The 27,862-nt window shown below is 37.2% G+C and overlaps 3 protein-coding genes across 3 annotated transcripts in view; 1 reads left to right on the top strand and 2 right to left on the bottom strand.

Moving 5' to 3' along the window:
* The window catches only part of LOC116301199 (EGF domain-specific O-linked N-acetylglucosamine transferase), a 27,496-nt gene extending 11,713 nt beyond the window's left edge, over positions 1-15,783 (bottom strand). Inside the window, exon 1 of the mRNA XM_031710220.2 lies at positions 15,716-15,783. The gene's annotated coding sequence lies outside the window, so the exon portion shown is untranslated. The remainder of the gene's footprint in view (positions 1-15,715) is intronic.
* LOC116301204 (melanocortin receptor 5-like) lies at positions 56-2,030 on the bottom strand. Its single transcript, XM_031710229.2, has 2 exons — positions 1,914-2,030; positions 56-1,247 (listed from the first exon to the last, which is right to left on the bottom strand). The coding sequence occupies exon 2, from the start codon at positions 1,227-1,229 to the stop codon at positions 195-197; it is 1,035 nt and encodes a 344-aa protein (XP_031566089.2). The 5' UTR covers positions 1,230-1,247; positions 1,914-2,030; the 3' UTR covers positions 56-194.
* Positions 5,259-27,862, top strand: LOC116301192 (adhesion G protein-coupled receptor D1). Its single transcript, XM_089040362.1, has 15 exons — positions 5,259-5,543; positions 18,196-18,313; positions 19,409-19,540; positions 20,690-20,785; positions 21,198-21,319; positions 21,600-21,869; positions 22,428-22,574; positions 23,025-23,303; positions 23,662-23,835; positions 24,570-24,779; positions 25,112-25,271; positions 25,492-25,631; positions 26,021-26,275; positions 27,032-27,143; positions 27,286-27,862. The coding sequence occupies exons 2-15, from the start codon at positions 18,238-18,240 to the stop codon at positions 27,342-27,344; spliced, it is 2,232 nt and encodes a 743-aa protein (XP_088896488.1). The 5' UTR covers positions 5,259-5,543; positions 18,196-18,237; the 3' UTR covers positions 27,345-27,862.

Here is a 27,862-nt window from a genome sequence, read left to right on the forward strand (position 1 = left end):
CGAAATCTATTCATAAAAAATAAACAAGGATAAATTAAATCTTTTATTCGTCAGTTTTTACAAACTTTTTGACCCGTGACCAAGGATCTTTCTCATGGTTTTAAGTCAGACAACAACAAAAATGATGACTTCATCACAATCTAGCATCTTTACGTTGCTAAATTATTTGTTTTCTTAACTATTTGTTTTCAGTTTTATGTCCTTGATTTAAGAAAGTGTGACGCTTGCTTGCTTTCTGTAACGGTTGCAAGTTCCAACTCAATGTGGATATTTGTTTGATTTTGTAGGACGACGTTGCCATTATAAGGAGATACGTCTACTCTAACCCCATCTTTGCATTTGATCAAGCTTAGAAAGGCACGCCTGAAGTTTGGAAGTCTCCATCCATAAAGAATAGGGTTGAAGAGAGAAGAACACAAGATCAATAGAAAATGGGCATCTCTTAAAATGTGGTAAGTTGTACAATTTCGCATACAATAAGAACAAAAATTCAAGGCATAAATGGCAGCCATCGATGGCAGGAAACAAGTTAAGAAAATTACAAGCATCGCAAGGTAAGTTTTAGTTAGCTTTTTTTCCCATAACGTTGTGCGACATTTTGCGCGCGCGCCTGTATTTTGCGCGCGAATCATTTCTAGATCAAAGACTTGTTTGCGTAGCTTCCTAATGATTCCTAGATATGCTAACATTAAGATTATAACAGTGAGTAGTATAGAAGTATTTGCAAATATGAAGGAATATCGAACAAATCCATAGTTCAAGTACAACCAAGAGGCTGTGATGGAGATCAGCCAGATCCCTATGGACACAACCCCAGCTACTTTGGTTGTCACGTGACTCTTGTACCAGTTGGATGACGTCAGTGCTACGTATCTGTCGAGTGTGAGGCCAGCAAGACTCAGTAGTGACGCCTTGCAGAAGATGTAATAACACATGTGTGTGACTCGTTCAAGGTAACGCGCAGTGATGTCATGCTGTGATTCTTTGTAGTGGAAAGTGATGGACAACGAGTCTGTGACTGCACCCACGATCAGGTCAGCGGTCGACAGATTGAGAATCAAGAGAGTAAAAGGTGATTTCATTTCCTTATTTGGATCCCTGAATATTGCCAGACAAACTAATAGGTTTCCTGATACGGTCACGATTGAGAGGATGATTGACGTTACCATGGATACGTATGACAGGAAAGTGGGCGGCCACTCGTCACTGCAAATCGTTGAGTCATTCATTTCGGAAATTAAGATATTCTGCAAAATAGTAGTATCAATATATATATCAGTCGTCAAGTGCAGCACAAAAGCATTGTCAGCCATTAAAAATTTTATTTTGCTTTTTCGATAAAGCAGATGACAAAAACGCGTTATTGAAGCCAATTATAGTTGATGGTCTTGCCGTATCCATAGTGATATTGGCCTACAACGGTACTAGCACTGCTGAAAAACGTCAGCAAAAATTAATTTTAGATTAAAAAGTTGATTTCAATTAGTTTATCTTAAGACGTTTGGCACTAATTGATACTGTTTTTTCCGCTGTTGGTGGGGTGCGCTTACTGTCTAATAGCGATAGCCTTTTGATTGCAGGCAGGTGAATAAAACCACAGAAGACTTAGTGGATGTAAACTAGTTGGGAAATAAAAGACTATGAGTCCATGTAAGTGCTTTTTATCATAAAACAAAGCTGAAACTTTATTTAATGTGTTATTAGAAGTGCTTTTAAAGTTGCTTTGATTTTGGAGTACGGAATTCATCAGTGACGAATTCGAGCTTTTAAAGTAAAATATTGAAAATCCTTATAAATATATAAAACGTTTTTGTTTGAAGAAATCGCCTCTTAATTTGTCGAAGAATTTAGAAATCATTTTTTTCTTTCTTTTGATAATCAAACCGAATGGGATTCAAGTACAAAACACTTACCTGGGTTTCAGATGTCTTTAAGATTATCGAGTATATTCCCTCTTCAATAGATTTTTTTTCTGTTTCGATCTAGACTAAACAAATCATCCTGCCTTTCAAAGCTCCATATCACTCTTGTCAGATGTCCACTAGTACTCATCCAACAGAGCTGGACCACAGCTGTCCATTGAACGGCAAAGCAGTATATTTTTGTGGAAGATGAACCACTGTCGTTGATAATGACTTTGAAGAAGAAGATCATACGACACATTTGCAAAAGAACAACGAGTGCTATTGGCTGTGATCCCTAGTGTTTGCTCAAAGATCCCAAATTATTGAGACTTGATAGAGCTTTTCCGCCTGACGTTGCCAATCATTGCCAAAGTAAGTAAACTTTAATTATTCTTCACCTACTATTTTTTTTTTATCTTAATGTTTTATCTTTAAGAAAGAAGTTTCTTATTGTCGTCATCCGATCCTTTTGTTCTCAATTCTTTACTGAAACCAATTCCATAATCCATGGGGCAAAAAAAATGAAAACAAACACAGAATTCGGGTTTTTTTTAATTAACACGAGTAAGAAAAATTCAATTTCAATTTTTTGAGAAATCATCCGAAGCAAGGCTTTTTGAACAAATAATGAAAATTTTCTCTTCCTCGTCAATTTTTTTCGCTTATCGATTAACTCTCTTTTGTATCGATTTACTTTTATGTAATGAAAATTTTTGAGCATTGATACCTGTCGCTTTTAACAGACTTTCTTCTATGTGTGAGCAGTTATAACTTTGCTCGGGAGCATGTGAATTTTAAAATTGCAAATTTATCGAATTGTTAGGATTAATGATGAAGTGCGTTGCGTGTATTTAACAAAATTCGCGTTACGTTTTATCAATAGCCGTGCCAGGTCCTAAGCTAGAACAACCAACATAGATCCAAAGATAATGAATTTCCCCTGCATTAGATATAGAGAAGTTATGAATACATACAGCTATTTTGAAAAAGGTTGGTGAAGATTTTAATGCATGTTGAAATGTAACAAAAATGTATTTCATTCATGTAACTAATGCCATCACACAAAAAATATGCCTGAGAAACCTGGAAACAAAGTTTGGGACAATTTGTTTTGTGACCTTTTGCTGATCTTTCTCTCCCATAATGCAATACGGCCTTGGTATGCAATATTCAACAACACATTGTAGTGGCTGCATTTGGCGTACTAACTTGGGGTAGCCTTTCTAAGCTTGTTACTGTAGCTTTCTATCTAAGGATTATATATTACAAAAAGTATATCAATTTAAACGGGGTATCATATGAACGGCTTATAAGACAGATAGTTTAAGGATGGAATGCGCCAACATGGCCAGCGGCATATAGCTTGATGACAACATCAAGTGCGCACGATCTGTCGGCTGGGTAGTGAAATGACGATCATTCGATATAATGATACTGAAAACAGTTGACTTGTGTATTTATGGTTCCACTATATATCCTAGATATTAGTCGATGTCAACCATTTATTAGAGTATTTTGCTTAATGTTGCATGTAAATGCGCGCAAGATCATTCATCGGTAAATAAATACATCTTGTGCGCACACTACATCAATCATGCCACTAACGTTTTCTTGATTCGATGTTGACCACTGGCTCCAATATATGTATATATCTGATAAAAAATTTGTTTAGATACAACATATAGCCTAGCAACCAGACATTTATTAAGAAATTAAGACGGAATAAGACGGAAATAGCATTTTAAGTCCAGTATGTTTTTTAATAAACTAGCTAAGGTCAATACGATGCTTCCTCATGGTTAAAGATAAATATAGTGATAGTTGTTGCTTTTTGTCACCAAATTCCTAGAACGCCATACTTTTTTCCTTCGTGTTTTTGTTTGTTGTTGTTGTTTTGTTTAGTTTTCTTTTCTTTGTTTTTTTTTTTTTTTGTTTGTTTGTTTGTTTGTTGTTTTTTTTTTTGTTGTTGTTGTTGTTGTTGTTTTTGTTTTTGTTTTTGTTTTGTTTTGTTTTATTTTGTTTTTGTTTTTGGTTTTTTTTTTGTTTTTTTTTTGTTTTTTTTATTATTATTATTATTATTATTATTTGGTCAAATTCTTTGAATATGCCTTCAAATGCACTTAAAAAAAGGCTTTTTTCACGATAGTAGCACTTAATAGCCAGTGGTTAACAAACCTGTGGCCCTCATTCCGTGATCGAATTGGAATTTAGGAGTTGATTTTTGCGGAGGGAGGAAAACAGGAGAACCCGGAAAACCCTCGAAGCACAGGAGAGAACCAACAAACAACTCTACCCATACAGTCAATTCAAAAAACGTTGTCGTCGACCGGCTCAAGCCTACGCGACTGGACCGAAAGAAACATGGGTAAAATTCACTGAAGCGGTTAAATATTCGTTCTGAATTAATTGTTCCCGCTAGTAGTAAAGATAATAATAGCGAGAAACGATCCATCAAATGCATGTCTTTGGGTTTAGGGAAAGAAAAATAAAGTAGTTATGATTCAGTTCACAATTTCGAAAATATGAAGGCATTAAAAAAACGTCTCCTTCAACTCTTCCCGCACGCCTACGAAGGTTCGTGCTGTAAACCAGGCATAACTAGTCAGATAAAATTATGGAGTCAACTCGGCTTCAATGATTACTACCCAGAGTTCCTTTCGGTCCAGTCGCGTAGGCTTGAGTTGGTCGACGACAACGTTTTTTGAATTGACTGTATACAACACCGAACCCGTTGGGACTCGAACTCGCATTGATGAGAGGCGAGCTCTCACACCGCTACGTCGACCGTGCTTCCCAAATCAATATATCACTGAGAGATGAGTTTTTATTGACTTTTGTATTTGAATGCAATAGAATTCGGACCCTAAAGCCGTGATTATGAAAAGTATCTGTCCATTTTTTCCTAGTGTTTTTCTATTATCTATTCTTTCTCTCTTAATCTCTCTGTTTTTCTTTTCCTTTTTCCGTTTCTTTATTCCTTTCTTTTTTCGTATCGCCTAAATAAAGATTGCATTATGCAGATTAAAGAGGATTTCCACCATGTTTTGTTAAAAATGTCTCATACAGTTCAAAACAAACTAAAACTACAATCACACAAACTGCGGCCCTTTTGGTCGTCCGTCCTTTCAAGTCCTAATCTCCTTCTTTAATGGATAGCCCTTGGCTATGATCGATGTTGAAATAACTGAAGTCGATCCTTAATTATAGCGATAGGTTACTTAAAATAGGCGTTGGTGTACCGTACAGCGAACGAACAGAACAGATTCCTAGTAACAGCGAGAACTGAACTGGCTAACCATTTGGCAAAGTCGCCATCAAGTTTCTTCGGAGGTATACGTCCTGGGTTAAATTAGTTTATCAGCCTATAGTACGCTACACCATACATGGTATATTGACACAGCCGGTCTGTCTGTGAGATACAAGCTTTAAAATAAATAGCAAGCAAAATGAACCGAATTCTGATTGGCCCATCATTGAGGATGAGAAGATGCAAGGCCTAGAGAATAAGATAGATATTAAATTATCATCAAGAAACAAAGTTCTAAAATATCGAATCGAAGTCAATTCAACAAGTCCTCTTGACTTAAGTCGTTGCACGGTACGTCTAATAAGAACTGATCTACTTTCACCGTGCCGCAGGTAAGTCGATTAGAGTTATGGCGATGGGAACGGATGGGTTAATTGATAGTAAACTATAATAGCGGGGAATACATACATGAATTCGTCTCTAAACCGAGAAATATCACAAATAGACTACGGCAGTAGTATTGCCAGCAAATATGTTATGTTCTAGCTTCCTCTTAGAAAGCAGAGACGCCTGTTGGCCATTAGTACTCATGCTTGATCCAGATTGGCCACATAAACCGAGAAAGCGCGTTATTGATAAAACTAATCCCTCTTCAAAACTTCTTGCCACCTTTACATGACTCGCAGAGCACACGGCATATATTGTATATTAATCCGCTAGATATATAGGTCGGCTTTCTTGTCTTTATAGTACTCTATTTTCTTTTCGCTCCCATTTCTTACATTATTGACAGTGAGAACATTCGAACGGATTTTTCTTCCTCTTTTTTTTTTTTTTCTTTAGGTTATTATTTCTTGAACTTTCTACTGTTTAGTTCAAACTCGAAGTGTTCACAGTTCGAATGCCCTCACTATAAATAAAAACAGAGAATAAAAAATTAATAACGTCTGCTTGAAGAATGCGATTAAAAGTGAATCAATATGACCGTAAACCCAAGTGGTACTTTACCATGATAAATGTAGTAAACGAAAAACATAAGTTGATTTTGGCGAATGATTTTGGAACTACAGGTAAAAAAGAATTGAAATTAATAATTATCTAGGCTAAGAGGACAGTAAAACTGACTAATTAAATATTTCAATATCAAGAAAAAAACATTTTAGGGAATATTTTGACTAGTCTGGACAAAAGAAAGAAACATTAAACAAATTCTCGTAATTTGGCTCTCTCTCTCTCTCTCTCTCTCTCTCTCTCTCTCTCTCTCTTTTGAATATACGTGGATAGCTTGTGAAACCTAATGAAAAACCATTGTCATCACTAGTGTTTGAAATATTTTCATCACTAGCCTAGTGCTGAAATATTTCTAAATCTACATATTTGTCGTGGGTGTCTCAAAAGGGCAAGAAGAATTTCTCAATTACTTCCCACCCATTTGCTTTATTTTTTTACCTCTCTCCCCTCCATTACTTATAATTCTTGTACTTCTATAGACTACTTCTACTTAACATGTCTCGAACATGCGACCCTTTGCGTGATAGCCTAGTGATTCACCAACTATACCAACGAGGAATTTGCTGACAAAGTTGGGTTAGATCTATATTTTATTAAGTTTTTTCCCATACAGCTGCCCTAGGTATATTAAGTAAAAAAAATAAAAATAAAGAAACTTCTTTTCCTGCATAATAAATTATTAATTCATTAGAGCAGTAATTCCAAAAACTCGTGGGCTTCGTGTTTTATTAGGGTTTCCAAACACTCAAAAACAATAAAAGCACTCGGCCTACGCGGCCTCGTAGTCTAGAAGCTAAACCCAGAATTTTTCAAGTTGGCTGCACCCCATGGGTGGCCAAGGTTTCTTGGTATCATTTTAAAGCTTGAAGCCTGTAGATTACGAATCTGCTTGTCGCCACTTGAAAAAAGTGTCCAAACAGCTTGGCGACCTGGCCTAAAGTACATACTTTCTATTTCACAATATTTTCGTTATTCTTCATTTTCTTGACGTTTTTCACGTTTCACACACAAATTTTCGGTAAAAAATGCTTTGATGTGTTTATTATATGCTAAGCTAATGCACACATATGAAAAAACGAGGAAATTTTCAGGAAATGTGGAATTATTAGTATTTTTGGGCCATTAATCACGATTTTAGATTCATTGAGTGGCAAAAGTTTTTTTTAAATAATTTTAAACGTCGCTAAACATGCATTTGTTTTATGAAGACCTTAGTTTGACCTTATCTGATTAGTTTTCAGAGAGAAATGACAAATATTTTAAATATTAGCTATAGAAAAGACAATTTCCGTACTATTCGTCAAACCGGAAGTTGATAGCTAAACTACTTCCGGTTTACGTTTTTCAAGATTTCTTAAATAAAATCGGAAAATAACTCATCGCAGACTCTGGTAGTCTTTTATTTAAAACAAATTAACACTCTTATAGATGTTTACTACTTGTGTGTACTCTTTTCAAGTAGTAAATAGGTAAGAATAGAACATATTTATGGAAGGAGAAGTACTAAATGTCTGTGTATAAAGAGGAGCTGAGATTTATAAATTTATGCTTGAAATCAATGTAAATCATTATATATATCTTTAAAATAATGCAAAATTAAAGAAACAAATGAAAAATAAAATCTCAAGTGCTGCAGATGTTGTTTTGATTGGTCTTCCTGTGTCTAAATGAGCCTGCAGTCCAGTAGTTCCTAATCCAATATGGCGTACTTCACGTGTTGAGATCTCTTCAAATCCTGTAAGTATATATACTTTAGTAGCTCATACAGTTTATCAGTGAGTTATTTAACACTAACACAAGGTCTATCTTATATAAAGTGATTTCAAAACTTGACTTTCAGTGAAACTCTTCGCATAATCTTGGTATATTAATCTTCGTATGAGCAGAACGACTTGAGTGAAAAATCTCCGTTTAATTATCGTAAATGAAGGGCTAATAATTGGTAAGTATTCTCATGCAGGTGTACTGAGGCTTGTTTCAAGAATCAAGGAATCACAGAACACTAATAATAGCTTTCTTCTAAGGTCGGCTTTGAAGAAAACTACTATTGGAACATCATTTAGGAACAGATTTTTTTCAAATCAAAGATGTAAACACTTGTTGAGATATCTGCAAGTCCTGTAAGTATATAAACTCTAGTATAGGAACTCATTTATTTCATCAACGTTTCATTTAACACTAACACAAGGTTTATGTTATAATATAGAGCGACTTCAAGTTAATTAGTAATAGGTATTCTCAGGTGTGCTGATATTTTTTCTCCCATTTTCTTATTGAAAGTATATTTGTATAGAATTATTTAAAATTAGTGAAAAGTGTTCAATAAATTGAGTTGATGATCAAGAAATCACAAAACACACTATAACTAAATCTTTCTGTTTAAGGTTGGTTTTAAACAATACTGGAACATCTAATCAGGAAAGCTTCGTCACATGGCATTTTCTCTTGCTACTAGCTCTTCAGATTCAGTGACCAGTTGCCTTTGCCATAAAGCGGGGTTCAAGTCGCAAGGTCCTCTAACTGACTTCACTTCTCTCAGTTGGAAAACTTTTGAAAATGCCTGTGACATCCGAAAAGATGAAATTTCAAAATCTATGGAGGGGAAATGGAAGACAGGTCCATTTGGAGGCTACCATCGACTCTGTTACAAGAGCTATACGTCCAAAAATCACCTTGAACGAGTAACCTCTAAACGAAGGAAACTTGAAAAGGATATTCCCTTGATAAAGACCATAAAAACCAAAGAAGACATACCTCAAACACGATCTTCTCTGCAATCTACTGACATTAAGAGTTGTTGGATATGTCAGAAAGAAAAGACGGATGCAAAAGACCGACGAAGAAAAGAAAAGTTGACAAATTGTGAGACTCAACAAGCTGGAGAAACGCTTCTTCGAGCAGCAAAGGTCCGATCTGACCAAAGAATCGTTGTAGCGTTAACTGATCAAGATGCTGTCGCTATAGAATTATGCTATCATAAGTCATGTTATCGTGGCTATACCAACCTCAAGCAATCGGATGTCAAAGAAACTGACCAGGAAGGAGAATTTGAATGTCAGTACGATGCAGCTTTCAAGCAATTGAAATCTGATGTCATTGAACCTAAACTCTTTGAACAGTTTGAAGTTTTACGTATGAGTGAACTTAGGGAAAGGTATATTGGAAAACTCCAGCTGCAGGGAATAACTAACAGCTTCTATCGATCAGAAAAGCTTAAAGCAAGAATTCAAAAAGCGTTTCCTGGTAGAGTGAGTTTCTGGCACCCTCGATATCGTTCTAAGAGTGAACTTGTATATTGTAACGACGTACCAAAAGGTCAGATTGTGGAGTCTGCTGTTGATGTTGATAACGAACAAGATATGAATGTTAAAAGAGATGGTATAACGGATGATAATTATATGTATTATGCTGCAAAGAATATTCGAGCCAGCCTTTTGGGCCACGATGCAACCATGCCATGGCCACCATATGCCATTGACGTAAGCGGTAATCGCATATCGTTGCCAGATTCTGTGTGCAACTTCCTGACCTGGATTCTAACTGATGACAATTGCCAACCACAATGTGATATAGATGAAGTTGAACTGAAGCACAATTCTGTTCAGCGATTAGTCCAGTCTTTTGGCCAGGATCTTCTTTATGCTGTTTCTAAAGGAAGGCAGAAAACACCTAAGCATGTTGCCTTATCTCTCACTGTCAAAAACCTAACGGGAAGTAAAGAGGTGATAACATTGCTCAACCGCTTTGGTCATGCGATATCCTATGATCAAGTGCTCCAAATTGAAACACGACTAGCTGAAGAGCAACTGAACACAGAAGTAAATGGTGTAATACTACCCAAGATCATCCAGCCCAACGTGTTTAGTACTTTCTGCTGGGACAATATCGACATTTTAGAAGAAACACTGTCAGGTCAAGGTACAACACATTGTACAAATGGAATCATCATACAGCGACAGGTGGCTGGTTGTGACCCACCTCCTGCAAGAGTACGAGAGGCACGAGGTCCGCGCAAACGTACATTTCAAGCTGTTTCCAACCAGGTAAGATTTTATTCAATAAACTATCAAATACAAATCATGGTTAGTATTGGACATCATTCGTATCTGCAGTTATGTAAATTGCTATGCCTTTTTAGGTCCAAGAGTACAATGCTGGAAGACGTAGTGGACCGGAGCAATACACACTAGATATTGATCTAAAAGGAAACACTGATGGCCATCACAGTGCTACCATGAAGGATTTTGCTTGGTTTCTATCCCGTGTTCTGAATAACCACGAAGATCGTTTACAGCCTTCAGTTCCAGCATGGCGTGGATTTAATGCAGTGGCACGCATGAACGAAATCCCACCGAAGAGTGTAGTTGGCTACTGTCAGCTCATTGATGCATCGCCCACAGATCTATCAACAGTATATACCTTACTCAAGAAATCCGTCGAAATGGCGGCACAACTTGGACTTCACGATACTGTCGTCGTTGTAGACCAAGCCATATATGCGAAAGCTTTAGAAGTTATATGGAAGCAGAAAGAAGAGTTCCGGAGCGTTGTGTTACGCATGGGAAGTTTTCATATCATTTGCACGTTCCTCGCTGTATTGGGAAAGCGATTTGGAGAGAGTGGCCTGCAGGATCTGCTGATCGAGTCTAGATTGGTAGGCAGTGGCTCTGTGAATGGAGTTCTCCAAGGAAAACATTATAATAGGGCACTGCGAACACATAAGGTAGGTGCTTAGTTTTTTCTGGCTGCTTGTTCTCTCTTTGTATATTCACTCGTTACAATTCTTGTTTTCAGATTGTTATGGAAGCTTTGTTGCGTCTGAATTGGCAATCGTTTGTTGACACTATGAAAGATGACCAAGAAGTAAAGTCATTCAAGCAAACTGTGACCACAGCTACGATGAGCGTCCAAAGAGAATTATCAAGCTCCACGATCCAGAGGTGAAAAAACAAATTTAGTAGTTCCACAACCCATGTTTTAATAATAGCATTTATTGTATTACATTGTATTATATCGTAGGCTGTACGAGACAACGGACCTTGAGAAGCTCCACGCAAAGTTTAAAGATTTCAACAAATCACCAGCTACTACCAAAATGGCCAAATACTGGTTTTCATACATCGAAATGGTCAGTCTTCTCTTACGCTTTATCCGCTCAATAAGAGAGGGTGATTGGAAATTGTATCTCACCTGCATCCGTGATATGATACCGTGGATGTTTGCATATGACCGGGTCAACTATTCTCGATATCTATCCGTTTACCTCCTGGATATGCAGTCATTAGAAGAAAATCATCCAGCGGTTCTGAGCGCGTTTCAAGATGGCGAGTTTGTCGTCCAAAGAAGCAGTGGAAGCCCATTCAGTCAAGTACCTGTGGACCAGACGATCGAACAGACTGTCAATCGAGACACAAAGACCAAGGGCGGCATCATAGGATTCAGTGTCAATAAGGGTGCTGTACAACGATGGCTCCTTACATCCCACGAACGCGCAGCCATCACCCAAGCTTGCCGAGAGATGGCAGGACTACAACAAACTGATGGAGATGCTGCAAAGAAGGAGATGGGTAAGAGCAGAATGACAGCCGACGAGAAAGACGTTCAGAAAGTACTGGCGACCATCAACAACTGGGTGAACCCATTCGAACCAACAGATGAAGTAGAGCTGTATCACCTGGCATCTGGATCAACAGCGACTACACAGATTGAGAATGACCTGCTAACTGCACATCAACAAGGCGAAGAAGCCATGGAATCCTTCTTTAGGACGAGGTTGCAGACTAATGAAGTACCTTTCCATAGTCCACTAAAGAAGTTGAAGCTTGCCAACTTTTCTTCGTCAAAGTTATCTAAAGTAAAGATCGCTGGCAAGGACACCATGATCAAAGCAGACAGAGATCTTTTTGCTCGGCTTCTGGTAATCGCCCAGAGAAGATCCATGGATCTTTCTGATGTTTTTCAATACTCTATTGGTCCTCTGCCCTGGTCCCTTGCTTCCGCTGATGGCTCACTTGCCAAAACTGGCAAGTCAAAGCTGCTTGAAATTCTGATTAAGGACATTCAGCCAGTTGAAGACGTCCCACCGACCTCGGCAATGATTATTGACGGGATGGCTATTCTTCAGTCTCTGAAACCCATTCCTGACACATTTGAAGAGCTTGCTCTTAAAGTGTTCCATCTTGCTGTCCCTCATACAAGTCTAGCAAGACGAGTAGATTTTGTAACGGACAGATATCCCGAAGTCTCTATAAAAAACCCCGAAAGAGAAAAGCGAGCAAATGAAGGCGTGGTTAAAATTAAGATCTCAGGAAGTGGTCAGAAATGTCCAAAGCAATGGAGAAAATATCTGAGCAGCGGCGAGAACAAAATCGAATTGGTGCAATTCATCTTGAAGTAATGGTCTCAAGACAGGTACAAGCGTTTGATTGGCAACCGCCACCTATTCTTTGCTGTTGAGCTGAAGTGCTTCCGCCTTTCTGTAGCTGATGATAAAGTTTTGTGTGAGGAAATCCCAACATTATGCAGCAACCACGAAGAAGCTGACACGAAGCTGCTTCTACATGCCAAGCATGCTGCAGACAGTGGAGAAAACACCGTCATAATCAAGTCGCAAGATACAGATGTGGCAATCCTTGCTTGTCATTTCAGTAACCAAATCCCTGCACGCCTTCTACTTATGAAAAAAGAGAAGACCAGAGTGGTATATCTCGATGTCTCTGCCATATCAGAAGAAGCTGGCCCTTTGCTTTGCAATGCTCTACCTGGTTTACACGCATTTACTGGCTGTGACTCCGTTAGCTCTTTCTCAGGCAAAGGAAAGAAGGCGCCACTTAAGCAATGCAGAATCAATGAAGCAGACTGTCAAACCATGTCAATGCTTGGGAGATCGTTTGAAACCGATGATGCTCTTTTTTCTCACTGTGAAAGATTTGTTTGTCACATGTATGGTTACCCAGAACTTTGCAGAGTTAATAGTTGTCGTTACCAAATGTTTGCAAGCAAACAATCACAGTCACATTGTCTACCACCTTGTCAAGATGCGTTGAAGCACCATACGATGCGGGCAAACTACCAAGCTGCTGTTTGGCGACAGGCATTAGTTGCAAATCCCAATGTCCCATCACCTGAGAACCACGGATGGATCATTCAAGAAGAAAGCCTCGCATTAAAGTGGATGTCACTCCCTCCTGCACCAGCAGCACTTCTTGATTCGATAATGTGTGGATGCACTGGAAAATGTTCAACTGGCCACTGTACTTGTCAGAGAAATGGCATATCGTGCACAGATGCATGCATGTGTGCTGATCAATGTGAGAATCCCCACAATGCATGGGAAAATCCTGATGAGGATGATGAAGAAGACAACAGCGGCCAAGATGATGATGATGACGACTAACGTTTGTCAATTAAGATGATTTAAAATCAATCATCGTTGAAACAAAACTTTTATTTTTCTCTAATTGAATTGATTCTTACCTATTTACTACTTGAAAAGAGTACACACAAGTAGTAAACATCTATAAGAGTGTTAATTTGTTTTAAATAAAAGACTACCAGAGTCTGCAATGAGTTATTTTCCGATTTTATTTAAGAAATCTTGAAAAACGTAAACCGGAAGTAGTTTAGCTATCAACTTCCGGTTTGACGAATAGTACGGAAATTGTCTTTTCTATAGCTAATATTAAAAATATTTGTCATTTCTCTCTGAAAACTAATCAGATAAGGTCAAACTAAGGTCTTCATAAGAAAAATGCATGTTTAGCGACGTTTAAAATTATTCAAAAAAAACTTTTGCCACTCAATGAATCTAAAATCGTGATTAATGGCCCAAAAATACTAATAATTCCACATTTCCTGAAAATTTCCTCGTTTTTTCATATGTGTGCATTAGCTTAGCATATAATAAACACATCAAAGCAGTTTTTACCGAAAATTTGTGTGTGAAACGTGAAAAACGTCAAGAAAATGAAGAATAACGAAAATATTGTGAAATAGAAAGTATGTACTTTAGGCCAGGTCGCCAAGCTGTTTGGACACTTTTTTCAAGTGGCGACAAGCAGATTCGTAATCTACAGGCTTCAAGCTTTAAAATGATACCAAGAAACCTTGGCCACCCATGGGGTGCAGCCAACTTGAAAAATAAGCCTCTTTTCAGACTTAGCTTCTAGACTATCGTGCTTTAAAATGTTTTCCCGTGTTTGGAAACCCTAATGAAACACTAGCACTCGTTTTTGAAATATCACTTCTCTTTTTTTTCTCTTTCTCTCCGCACGAATTATCGTCAGAGCTGGTTATGAGGTCAGATCATCCCAAATCTTACAAGACTTGAACTGGTCTGACCTTGAAACCAGAAGGCAGCGACAAAAATCAGTTCTTACGTACAAAATTACCAAGGGTGATGCTCCGATAGACTTGCAGGGTCTTTTTACCACCGGACAGGAATGGTTGCATGGTATGAGTTGCTTAGTTTATATCTTTTCAAGTTTTCTAGTTTTTACTTTTCGTTTTCGAGGTCCATAACTGAGTTAGATAACATAGAGATTAAGTTACCCTCTTTTAGTAAAAATAAAGATTATATTTTTAAAAATGTTGTCCCCCTTCCTGCAATCGGCAGACATGACGACGTTTTCATCTTTTCCCTAAATTTATTTATTATTTATTTCTCTACTAAGTAGATATGATTTTAATTGTATTTCACTGAAAGTCTGAACTGAACGGCGTAAACGAGATGCTTAATTAAATCTCTATTAGTGTTAAATAAAGAAATTTATTATATAATTACCAATGAAATATCAATTTTTCTCTATTTCGAAAAATTGATATCTTCACAGGTGAAAATAACATGTTATTTTCACGTGTGAAGATAACACCATTGCGATGGCTATTCAAAAATACACGGAAAGAATTGCCTGAAAAAGCCAAAACATACTTTCATTGATAATTATTTAATAAACAGAATATTACATGGGCGCTTGGAGATACGAAATTTATCTTCTCGTGTTGAAAATCTCTCACTCGTTCGCTGCGCTCACTTGTGATATAATTGTGATATAATTGCTTATATATATTTGTTCATGTGGCAGCTGTGTTTGTGCCATAGTATAAAAAATGAGGACAAGATGTTTCCAAAGGAGACTGCTAATCACGTGATAATTGACAAAATAACAAAAGAGATGGCTAGTGTATCTATTGTTATCTCGTCCAAAAAGCTGAATGTTTAAACTTCACCTTATACGAGAACTTAAATAGAAATAAGAGTATACAATTCTAACGTTCGACTTTCCCAATCTTAATTCCCAACCTTGGATAAAAGTACCTGAAATAGTATTTCATGGTTGACGGAAAAGGTTTATCTATTAGGCTTTATCCCCGGGCTTTATCAACGGGTTTATTTCGGCATGACACATTTTCATTCGCCCATAGAAAGGCCTAAAAACATGGCAATTTCCTTGATGATCAAAACAATAGAATAAAGAATTCTTAATGCAGCGTTCTTGTTGATGTTATATAAAATGATAAATAGAATAATAACCTTATATTTTGTTTGACTTACCGTTGAATAATAGGATATCCGCGAGATAAGAGCAGATTTTTTATCCCACTTATGTTAAATTAGCCTGGCAAGAACTGAAATCTGAATGGTATACACTCAGTTTGTATAATGTTTAATCGATTAGAGAACCATTAATTAAGGGGACCATAGTAATCCTGTCATTTAACAAACAATCTATAGTCTGTAGAGTGTGTTAACCACAACACTTGGTTTGAACATACCTGTTAAACGTTCATTGGGTATTTTTTTGTTGTCACACGCTTCTTTGAAACTAAATTTTTTCTCCATTTCGTGATTCTATCAACACAGCAAAGTAATTCAAAAATTGGTCATTTCAGAGAAAGAGCTTCTTTGTGGTTCAGATGATATTCTTTCTGTTTGTTATGATACTCGAAAAAAAGCCATTCTAGTCGGTGATTTTCTAAAGAGTCTCGACATGAATTGTGAACTTGATGATTTATGGTCTCGATATGTTAATTATCGACATCATTCGACATTCATTGTTCTCTTTCATCATAGGTGAACCACGATAGCAGTTGTTTGTCTGTAGTTGTATGTGTGTTTACACGGTTTTGTTGTTGCTGTCAGTGCTGTTCAATTTTTGTTTCGTTGTTTTTTGTTGTAGTTGTGGTCCTTTGTTTGTTTTTGTTTGTTTTGTTTTGCTGTTATTGTTGCTTTGTTTGTCTTGTTTGAAATTTGAAATGTGCAGTGATAATTCTCAACACACACCCCCCCCCCCCCCCCCCCCCCCCAAAGTCATGCAATACGTACCCCCTAGGCAAGGCTTTGTAGTTTCTTCCAAAAATTGTGCATCCCCCCATTTTTCTGATAAAAATTTGCCCATTCCGCCTTTTTCCTACCAAAATTTTCCCGATCCCCTCTCAATTTCACCTGCCCCCCCATCCTCCCCCTCTGCCATACATTATGAACGCAGCCTTATAGCTACTTGGTCATTGATTAGGAATAGGTAATTCAGCTTCATTGTACTTTATTCATGCGCACATTAATCACAGTAAACATGAAAAGTACTCTTTTGGTTTTAATCAACAAAACTGATAATCTGCTCTTATAATATTTCGTTTAAAATTTGGTGGTGGGCTTCGTGAGAAAGTCATTAGCGACAACAATATGATAATTGGTCAGCAAACAGCTTCTACGTGGTTCAAAAACAGCTCGAGCTAGGGGATCTCCAACTTTGAAGATAATTTAGAGAGATCCTTTCGTAAGTTTTTCCAACTTATCATTCTAATTTTCAAAATTTGGATAAATATATTCATGGTATGCGATTAAAATTCAAACTTCTTCGTGTATTTCTAATCAAAAATATATCTCTGAGAATATTAGATTAAAAATCAATCAAGAGGATGGTTAAATTTAGATATTTCATCGCTAGATATCGAAGTTTTCTTCATTCTTTGAAGCCCTAGAAAATACCAAAACTGAGGCATCTATCTCTTTATCGATAGTGTCGTATCGAGCAAAAGAATTAGATCTCGATTAAAAACGAAACACTAAGCTAACAATGAAAAAAAAATGAAACAAAGTTTTTAGGCTTTAGAGCAGGAAAAATGCACGAAAAGACATCCAATAAAAACTAAAGATTAGAAAGGAAAGTCTTAATAAAAACTTAATATGCACGAGCCATAAAGCACTTGGAGTTATAAAGAGCGCGCCAAATTTGGCGCATGCGCATATTTTCTCGCTAATCGCAATTTTATTATTATTATTATTATTATTATTATTATTATTATTATTATTATTATTATTATTATTACTGCAGAACAAACACTAGACGTTCGTTAAATAAGCCGTGAATAGTTTTTAATCGCAAGTGAGGGATTCATTTTACGGTTTAATGATTTAGTAAAGGGATATGCAGCTGATTCTAGCTCACATGATCAACAAAAACATCAACAAATAAGAGTTTCTGATTGACTGATTCAGTTCTAACAACCAACATATTGTTGTCGCCATTAAACTACTGATATGAATAATTGCTTTAATAAATTTCGGTTTAAATTTCAGTGAATTGAGTTGAACGCACTGAAACATCAGCCTCACTTCAGCTCAGAGACTTATAAGGAATATAAGGAAATCCTTGAAATTTTTAAATCCATAAAAAACCGTCAGTGTTTTATTGAGATGCCGCTGATAACGGCAAAGTGATCGATCAATTCCAGTTGAAAACGCAATGCTCGCAAGGAAAACGCAAGTGTACTTTGTTAATTCACCGCTGCAATGGTAGTGGTATCTCTTATGAAGAAAAACTAAAACTTAGGACCAAAGTAGTGACCTTATCTAGCCACAAAATGTGAATAGAAAACCAGGGAAAACCTCATAATCACCGCTCGAGCAGTGATTATCGTCTCGGAAATCCGGCCTTTTCTTTTAATGAAAGTTGCAGATCTGAGTGTACGACTATTTTGCTATATTCAGTTTTAATTACTGAGTAACGAGTATCTTCTCTCGATTGTTTTCAGTTACTAAAGGAAAGAAGAGGGAGCACTCAAAAAGTCTCCAGAATGTCAACGACCTTGATATGCTTTCTTGTCTTCCTATCACTGATAGTAGAACCAGTGGACCTTGCCGACGTTGATGGTAAGCCAACATTCATTATTTAGATAAAATCTATATAAAAAAGAACAAAAATTAATTATTCACATTTATTTTGGACAGCTATCACTACTGTACTAGTGTAGAGAGCTTTCACTCACTTAACAAGGCAGACATATTGGTGTGCCAATTCCCCGCGGATAGAAAATGTTTTGTTTTGGCCGCTGTGATGTCAAGCTAGTGAAAACGCTCTATATAACTAGCTAATCAAGACCCTTTTCGAGTTCCAATTTACCGCTGTATTTCTTGATTACAGACTCATTTACTCAGGCTTAGCCTCGATTTTGCGTAGAGTATTTACGTGTCTCAGTCAAGGTCCGTCGAATTTCAAAGTGTTTGTATTGTTGGAGTTGTGCATTCTTTACTTTACCGTTGGTATTTGTGAATATTTAGACACTGATGCGAGGCTAAGCCTGAGTAAAAGAGTCTGTAATCAAGGAACACAGCGGTAATTTGGAACTCGAAAATGGTCTATTACCCTGTCTAACCACGTGGTGATCGTAATTTGCCTGCCCCCTTACGGTGCTAATCGAAAAGCCGTGGGCACCTAGAAAGATTTCAAGAGTGTTTCTTAACCAATCAGAAGCGTTATTGTTATCTTTCCGTTATGTTGTGGTTAGAAAGTCAATTTTGATTGGCCAAAGAACAGTAGAACATTCCTGGAATATTTCTAGGTACCCTTGGATTTTCGATTTGCACTGTAAAAAAGACAGTGTTTCAGTGTGAAAAAGGTTAAACCAGGCTTGCACAATGCTAAAAGAAAAATCAATAGTTCTCAATTTACCTTTACTTAAACCTTTTTCCTATTAGGCCAAATATCCTGAAACTTGTTCAACAAGCTTATCGTATGTTGCTCTTTCTTGTGATGGGGTGTTGTTTTCTGTAACGTTTAATGAATTGGTTTTTCCAACTTGGACCCAGTCCCTGCTCATAGGAACAAGGAGTCTCATATAACATTTATATTTGAATCGTTTCTGTCCTGTCCAATCAAAAGCAAGACATTAATTAAAGAAATTGACAGCGGCTTCTCTCAACCAATGAAAACGCAAGACAATATCTCATCTCTGTTTTCATTTCTAGGTAATTGGAGTTCTTGGAGCCCGTGTTCAAAAACCTGTGACACGGGAACAGTGCAAAGATCTTTTACGTGTAAAGGCAGCAGTTGTAAAAACAAAACCGAAACCAAGGCGTGCATGAAAAGACCCTGTAAAGGTCGGTTTCATGATCTTTAATAAAATAATAGCATTAATAGACCAAATTCAAAACTCGCACCGATGTGAGGCTTAAGATGTGAACAAAGGGACCTGGCGTGACTCAAAGTAATTTGGCGTGATTCAAAAGTCACGAATCACGCCAGATTCCTTTGTTCGCAACTTAAGCCTCACATCGGTGCGAGTTTTGAATTTGGTCTATAGACCTTTCCCGAATACACTTGACTGATCATGAAACAAAAGTTTCAAGTCCGCGAAGATGAAGTTGATGAATAGAAGAATCAAGTCAAGTCTCGTCTTCAAACCATAGTTTCGTGGTCATCCAAGTAAATTCGGGAAAGGGGCTAGAGACCCTGATCAGTGTTTTGTCTTACACTCAAGCGCTGACTGTACAATAGAGCTTTTAAGTGTGAAGTAAATCATATGGAAAAACGCTTTCTGTGTCCAAAACGAAAAGCAGTTTTATAAAGATTTTTCTTTTTTCTTCATGACAAGATTTGCTGTCACATTTTTAAAGGTTTCAGGTGGAGGTTAAATAATTGATAACTTTTTTTGCTTTGGTATGACGGTTTTTGTGTGAAGTTGTATCGAAAATACGTAACAAGCTCTATAAACGAAGAATGTTCAATACGTATACTTTATTGTAAGCTCGTATGATGCCGCAAGGTACAGCAAAATCACGTGATCATCTTAACCTACCAATCACTGCTTACATTTTTAACAGTGAACGAAAATGTGTTATTCACAGTATTTACAATGGGGTTTTATTTTTGTTGTTGTTGTTGTTTTGTTTTTGTTTTTTGTTTTTTTGTTTGTTTGGGTTTTTTTTGTTTTTGTTTTTTGTTTTTGTTTTTTTTTTGGTTTTTTTTTGTTGTTTGTTTTTGTTTGTTTTTTTTTTTTGGTTTTTGTTTGTTTTTTTTTTTTGGTTTTTGTTGTTGTTGTTGTTGTTGTTGTTTTTCTTTTTTTTTCTTTTTTTTCGTACGTTATTTCATGTAAAAATACAAAAAATACATGTTTAAACAGTTTTATATAAAAGAAGTAAAATTTAATCAATTTAAATTTAATTAATAAATTTAATAAGAGATTATTATTTTTGAAATGGATATTTAGCTTTGATTACAATCACATGCAGCTATTTATCTCTCCTCAGACACAGACACGTGTCCACCACAAATGCAAGTTGTGCATTGGCCACGAACTCCTGGTGGTGTAAGGGCTATCCTGCCTTGCCCAGAGGGGGCAACAGGTACGTTGGCTTATGATCAGATATCTTAGGCTGTGTTAACAAGGTACCGGATGAATTTCCAACCGGTGAAAAAGTTGTACGTTTAGGGGTTCCATTCGTAAGGTACTCTGCTATCCGAACAATGTTTCGTACGCCTAGCCGTACAAATTTGGATCCGGTTCTGTGTAAACAGAACGTTTTCTTTATGCTGATTTAAGAAACGGTTCCGTGTAAACGTTATGTACAGGTTAAATATGTGACCGGTTAAAATTCGTCCGGTACCGTGTAAACGCAGCCTGAGAAAAATCCCTAACCAATTTTTTGCAAATATTGATCCATTTATTTCGCTATTCATCCCTGTGCTACTAGATATTGGTTTTCTTTTCTTTTCCTTTTTTTTTTTTTTTTTTTTTTTTTTTTTTCAACGCTATAGGAAATGTTACAAGATACTGTGCAATAAATTCCAATTCCAACTATAAGAAAACAAGACCTGTTTGGGGAGAAACGGATTCTTCAGACTGTCAATACAACACGAGTGAATACATCATCACCAAGGTAAAAAAAAATGAACAACCAATTGTTTCATTCGTAACAATCAAACGCAACACAAACGTCGAAAAAATACCTTCATAAGGCATGCACTTTCTGAAAGCATTAGTGAAGCATCTCGGAACTAAAGTATGTGTCTTTTTTTTGTTTTTGTTGTTGTTGTTGCTATTATTGTTGTTGTTGTTGTTGTCGTTGTTGTTGTTGTCGTAAAGACCGCCGGCTCCCTGTGTCAAAGTCTAACACGTCAGCGCGTGCCCTATTAAACATTTAGCAATTGAATTCCAAGATCGATGAAATAAAAAGATGCATGAAGATGAAGAACCTCGATAGTTCCTGCAGGAATACAACCAACGTTCTTATTGATAACCTTCATAAACAATCCAGGAAAGAGATGAAGAGCCAAGACCTCATAACGGCTGTCTATGCTATCGATGTCATCGCTGCTATGGGCAAACATAAAAACTTTATGGACAAGAAAAACGGTGAAAAGATTGTTAGCACGACTAGCAACTTGCTTGAACCAAGAAACTCTAAATCTTGGCAGCAATTACGAGAGGTATACTTTATTAGCTTGGTCGCGTTTCAAAGAGCGTGTTAAGAATTTAACTGTATGTACCAGTTTCTTGCAATGTGGGAACCAGACTTTTGGCATGACGATAGAACAAGCTATCACTTGATACAAAACATTTTAGTTTGCCTCTGAGACAGGAGACAATAGACAATAAAACAGGAGTAGGCTTTGAAAAGTGCACCTCTGGGATGAGCTGGGATGGTCTCTGTTGCCGTTTATTATAAAACAGTCATGCGTTCTGGGAACCATTTGCCATGATGATAGTACAAACCAGTTGATAGGGACAAGTCTAGTTTACCACTCAGACACGTTACATTAATATTAGAATACTCCGCCGAGCTCCTTAATATAATCAGGGACCATTTTCCATTTTCTATCACCTTCAAATCGGTTATAATATGAGTCCAGTACTGAACCCACTTTTTACAATCGTGTGTATATAGAGATTAGCTTGATATCGTTTTTATTCATGAGTTTCCATATGATGAGTTCAATGAAAACTGGTGCCATCTTTTTTTTTTTTTTTTTTTTTTTTTTTTGCAGGGCAAGAATGCACATATTCCAAAAACATTGGTGAGGGCTATGGACATCTTTGGACGCATCATAGCAAACACATCGCTCACGAATACCACTATTATAATCGGTAGAAATCTAGCAATAGAAGCAAAGAAGATCGAACCCAACACTGAGGTAGGTGGGGGGGAACTCACTCTTAGCAACGCGTCTTCAAACCTTGAAAATATTTCTTAATCTTGAACGTCGAGTGCATCGACTAAAACAACCACTGGTGTACACACGCAGAGTCAAACAAGCCATCCATATTAGACTCCATCCCAACAACATCAATAGGGATAGCGGAATTGAGATTCCTGAATCGCGGATACCAAACATTCGATAGAACTCCGTTCACGCCCACCACCCGCAGCCAATCACAGCCCCGGCGCGATCCTCAAGGGCGCCATATTGACGGTATATATAAGAAGACCTCCTTCCAGTCTACACCATCGCCTGACGAAGACTAGCAGTAGCAGTCGAAACGACGCGGTCCTCCCAACTACCACAATTGTGAGACAAATAAATAAGTAGAATCTTTGAATTTAAAATATTTCTTCTTCTTCTTCTTCTTCTTCTTCTTTATAGTTTCCTTTAGATGGCGTCAACTTTACTTACAATGAGTCTTCCATATCACTACCTGCCGAGATCTTCGACACTAGCGAGCAAAGCATAGTAGTTAACATCATCTATCTGACGCTGGGAGACATTTTACAGCTGCCGCTTAATTATACAGATCTCAACAGAAAGAGAATGAATGCAGTGAACGTTAGCACTACTACAATATCAAGTACCGTTACCCCGAGGAAGGAAATCAAGACATCCGGTGTCAAAATCATTTTGAAGAATAAAAGATCGTTCCCAGAGGTAACTAGATCTATTACTAATACATATTCATCAATTATGTTAAGTTCTTTTAGATTTTACTTTAATTTTCTGTGGGGTTTTCTAATTCTGTGGTTACCTCATCATTAGTGTCATATACTTCAACTACAGGAATCCCTTACGAGCTTTTTGTTTGAGCTAATTGGTCCTAATTACCTAAATCAATAACATATTTAACACCACTTCAGTTTTTCGTACGTTCGTTATTTATTCAATAAAACTTGAAAAGAAAGAAAGAAAATTCGCGAAGCATTCTGGTAATTAACCTGTCATGACCTATAGGCACCCTGCGCTCCGGCAGGGATTATAGAAATAACCGACTTTATTTTGTCTTCTTTAGTTAAACGATTCATCGTCTCGCATCTGTGTGTCCTGGAACCCTGAAAGTAGTTATGGCGCATGGTCAGACTATGGTTGTCAGCTGGTCCCTGGTGAATCAGACTCTGAGAAGACAACATGTGTCTGTAGTCATCTTACTTTATTTGCCACGTTCATGGATCCTCATCAGATACCGGTAACTAATCTGTGCTAAGGGTTCATAGATTTGTTTATGGCTATGCTCAAAATGCTACTTGCTAAACATTGCTCCTTACCCTAGCCTGCTGTGCAGACGTTTTTAGTGTCGGCTCGTTCCTTTCCCTCCCCACAAACGTCTGCTCAAACTAGCCTTAACTATCCTTACCTAGGTTCTATTATAAAATCTCATATGCATATTTCTTGATAGAGATATTTTACTTGGCCCGTGAAAGAATAGTCAACGTAATACACAGTCGTAGACACTAATTCCATTGTTTGTTTGTTTGTTGTTGTTGTTGTTGTTTTTTGTTTTTGTTTTTGTTTGTTTGTTTGTTTGTTTGTTTGTTTGTTTGTTTGTTTTTACTTTATCTCTTAGCAACCAATTATACAATTTTGTTTCACGGGCGCCAAGTAAAATCGCTCTAATACAACCATATGCACTCGTACAGTCAATACATTTAATAACCCTGTACTGCATTAATATATGTTTAAACGTCGGGACACAATATATAAGCGACAAGAGACAACAACTCCCTTGACGTGACATGACTTTTTTCCAATGAATTCTCGTGAATTCTTTCTGCGACAGAATTTTACCTTTAGCAGTCAACCACTATGCCACCCATGCCACACAGTTCATTTATTCACTATCATCATTATGAGATTTCCCACTGACATCAGTCACATATATGACTGGCCTAACGGTCATTTTAGTGTCGTGTTATTTTCTAGCTATCAAGTAATGACAGATTCATCTTGGAATTCATCTCGACTATCGGATGTGCTATATCTCTGTTCTCCATCGCTTTAACCATGGCTGTTATACTCCCGAACTGGAGAAGGCTCAAGTCGCCAAGAATTGAAGTGTTGGTGAACATCTGCGCGTCCATTGGGATCGTGTGCTTCTTGGTGCTAGTTGAGCACCCGGCGAGACAAAATAAGGTAATATCTATCTCAACTTTGTGTGTAACATTTCTTGCTTTATACTGACGACTTATTGATATCCAGTGGCTTATTTACGAACCTGTGGCTTTCGTTCCATGTAAATTGAAATAGCTCTCACATCTAATGCGTAAGGTGATTCTTGGCAGGATCAATAGATTGTTTCAAATCACATACCAACAAATGTTTGGACATTGATTAGCATGCTTCTATGTTATTCGCAATTTACTCACCATGAAGCTAAGTGTTACTAAACAAAGCTTTATGAAAATAAAAATCAAAGTTCGTGAGCGCTGATGATTGATGTTGACAGGTGATTGATGTTTACTTAGGTGATGTGCAAAGCGATGGCTGTTCTTCTACACTACTTCTTATTAACGGCCTTTGCTTGGATGTTTTGTGAGGGGATCTTGCTGCACATGGTGCTGATAAAAGTGGATATGACTGGTGCTACACGTTACAGCAAGAAACATTTGTATTTAATAGGATGGGGTAAGAGAAAGTGAGAAAGTGCATTCATAAATCGATATAATTTTTTAACCACTTACTCATCCATCCATCCATCCTTCCATCCATCAATCTTTCCATCTATCCATCCTTCCTTCCATCCATCCATCCATCCATCCATCCATCCATCCATCCATCCATCCATCCATCCATCCATCCATCCATCCATCCATCCATCATATCTTCATTTTATGGTTTACCACAGGGTTCCCACTGCTGATCGTCCTCATCTCGCTATGGGCAACTGAATTGAAAGGTTATGGCGACTCTCCTTATGTCTGCTGGCTATCTGTCAAGAATGGTGTGACCTGGGCGTTTGTTGCTCCTGCTCTTGTGGTAATCGGGGTAAGATTCCAGCTATTGACCCTTTTTCAATTTCATCATTCGTTTTCTACATAGCGGCTTGTTTTTGTTTAATTTTAATAAAATAAATTTGTCAATTGTGATGTATGCAATAATAAAGCCCTTAGGGATACGCTTCACAATTATCTAAGCTTCATAAATATTTATAAAAGAATTCGAATAAAACTACGCGCGCCATCTGTGATTGGTCGAAACTCTATGAAAAAAACATGTTTATATTTAAGGAAAGAAAATATGCTTAGCTCAAACGTTTTGTTTATTTTATAAAAGCAGCACTCTGGGAGCTGCTCCAGTTGTCATTAAAAACACACCGCTCCTTCTCGTTTTTCACTATGCCACTAACTGTGAGGTTGGACTTGTTTCATAAACAGGCAAATCTGATGGTGTTGATGAAAATCATTGCTCGTCTGAAAAACTTGCAGAAAATACGAAACAATTCACTGAGAAAACAGGTCGCGACTGGTACCCGGGCCATCGCGGCCACTATGCCCTTGCTAGGAGTCACGTGGTTATTTGGCATGCTTACCTTCCATACCAACCTGACGGTTTTCAAATACTTATTTACTATTTGTAATTCGCTGCAAGGAGTTTTTATCTTCATATTTCATTGTCTTTTAGATCGACAGGTAAGCTTTTATGGCAGCCATGTCAGAAGGCATAACAATTAGAGTGTTTTCCCCTGGGAAACCAAAATGGCGGCTTTCTAGTTTTTTCCTTTAGTAAGACTAAAACTAAAACTTTTTTTTCGTTTTTGGTTCGACGTTTCGGGGGCTCAAACAAAATGGCGGTTTATTTAATTTGGGCCTCCCCCTTCGACACGCTACGCCCCTGGAAGATGAATTCTTAGTCGTGTATAACAGATTACACCAGATTCTCCTGTCTCTTGTCATGGCTGGTATCACGTGATGGTGCTAGGTCTCTATTGGCTGTGTTTTGTTTTAAAAGTTTAGAAACTTAATATTACTGTACAGACAATTGAAAGGGAAGGTCAAGATGACAAAATAGAACGAAGAAATAAAAAGACAGTTTGCTCAATAGTTATGCAAGTGACAAGTTTCTATTTATAACTAAATAGAGCGAACCACCTCCCTATATCACTAGCGCTCTTCATAATGGGCAATTCTACTTGCAAGGGCGTAAGAAATGTTTTCCCGTTTCAGACCAAGTGTCATTCCCTAGAGTACCAATTCTTTGTATAACGGTTGCTCATAAGAAGATACATCAAAAAGGATAAAACCCATAAAAAATACTATTTCCAAGGTGTCTGAAATGCGACTGAAAAATTACGCCAAACTGGATTTAGTCTATTCACTATTTGTAGGTCGCAAAGGTACTGGTAACTATCAGTTTTCCTTTTAATTCACTTCATATTTTTATTGTAGGTTCGAAAGGTTTTCAAGTCCTCTCTTCGGCGGTCAAAGCGTCGCACGGGGCCTCAGCCTCCCGTGATTCAAATGAAGCCATACAAACCATACATTATCAATACTCCTCAAGGTAAGCAAGGAGCAAGACTTGCGATGAAATACCGCTGTGCTCTTCGACTACTGACTCATACGTCAGCACATCAAGTAAATCTCGTGCATTGGTGAAATTGTAAAATGACGTAATGATGTTTTATTCTGATTATTATTCACAGAACCGAACCGTCACAAGGAAAGACGAAAAGCTTGTATTAATAACGTTGGCATTTTTTGATAATTAGTTTTTCATTTATAAAAAAAAGCGAATATTTTTGACGATAAATATAGACTCAGCAAAACGACTGACTCATCTATTAATATAGAACTACCTTGTTATTTATTGATGGCTTTTAAGACTCCAACAATTTATATGACATTTACTAGAAAGAAAAAGCCACTGCTAAGCTATAAAACTGTGAGTTGGTATTCAGCGTAAAAAGCGCGCGAACTATTGACGCGCGTGCATTCGAAATGACGTCAGTGAGATTGCTTTATAATATCGATAGAGCAACTATCATAAATGTACAACCTGCCCTCAAGCTATCACGTAAAGAGAAAGATATATTTTCGTAATAGCTAGAACTATCAAAATTAAGGATTCATAAAACTTGATTGTTGCTTTTATCACAGCATTTTCCTCTAGAAGGCAAAGAGAGGCCTGGTAAAAACGCTTTCTTTGTGTAAGCACGTCTCGGAGTATTTATTTATATCATGTTAAGTGGATTGAATTAAACCATGAATTAACATTTGAAA

The sequence above is a fragment of the Actinia tenebrosa genome, unplaced genomic scaffold (genome assembly GCF_029948245.1).
Source record: "Actinia tenebrosa isolate PJP-AT-01 unplaced genomic scaffold, QUT_ActTen_1.0 PGA_scaffold7__59_contigs__length_16204524, whole genome shotgun sequence".
NCBI lineage: Eukaryota > Metazoa > Cnidaria > Anthozoa > Actiniaria > Actiniidae > Actinia > Actinia tenebrosa.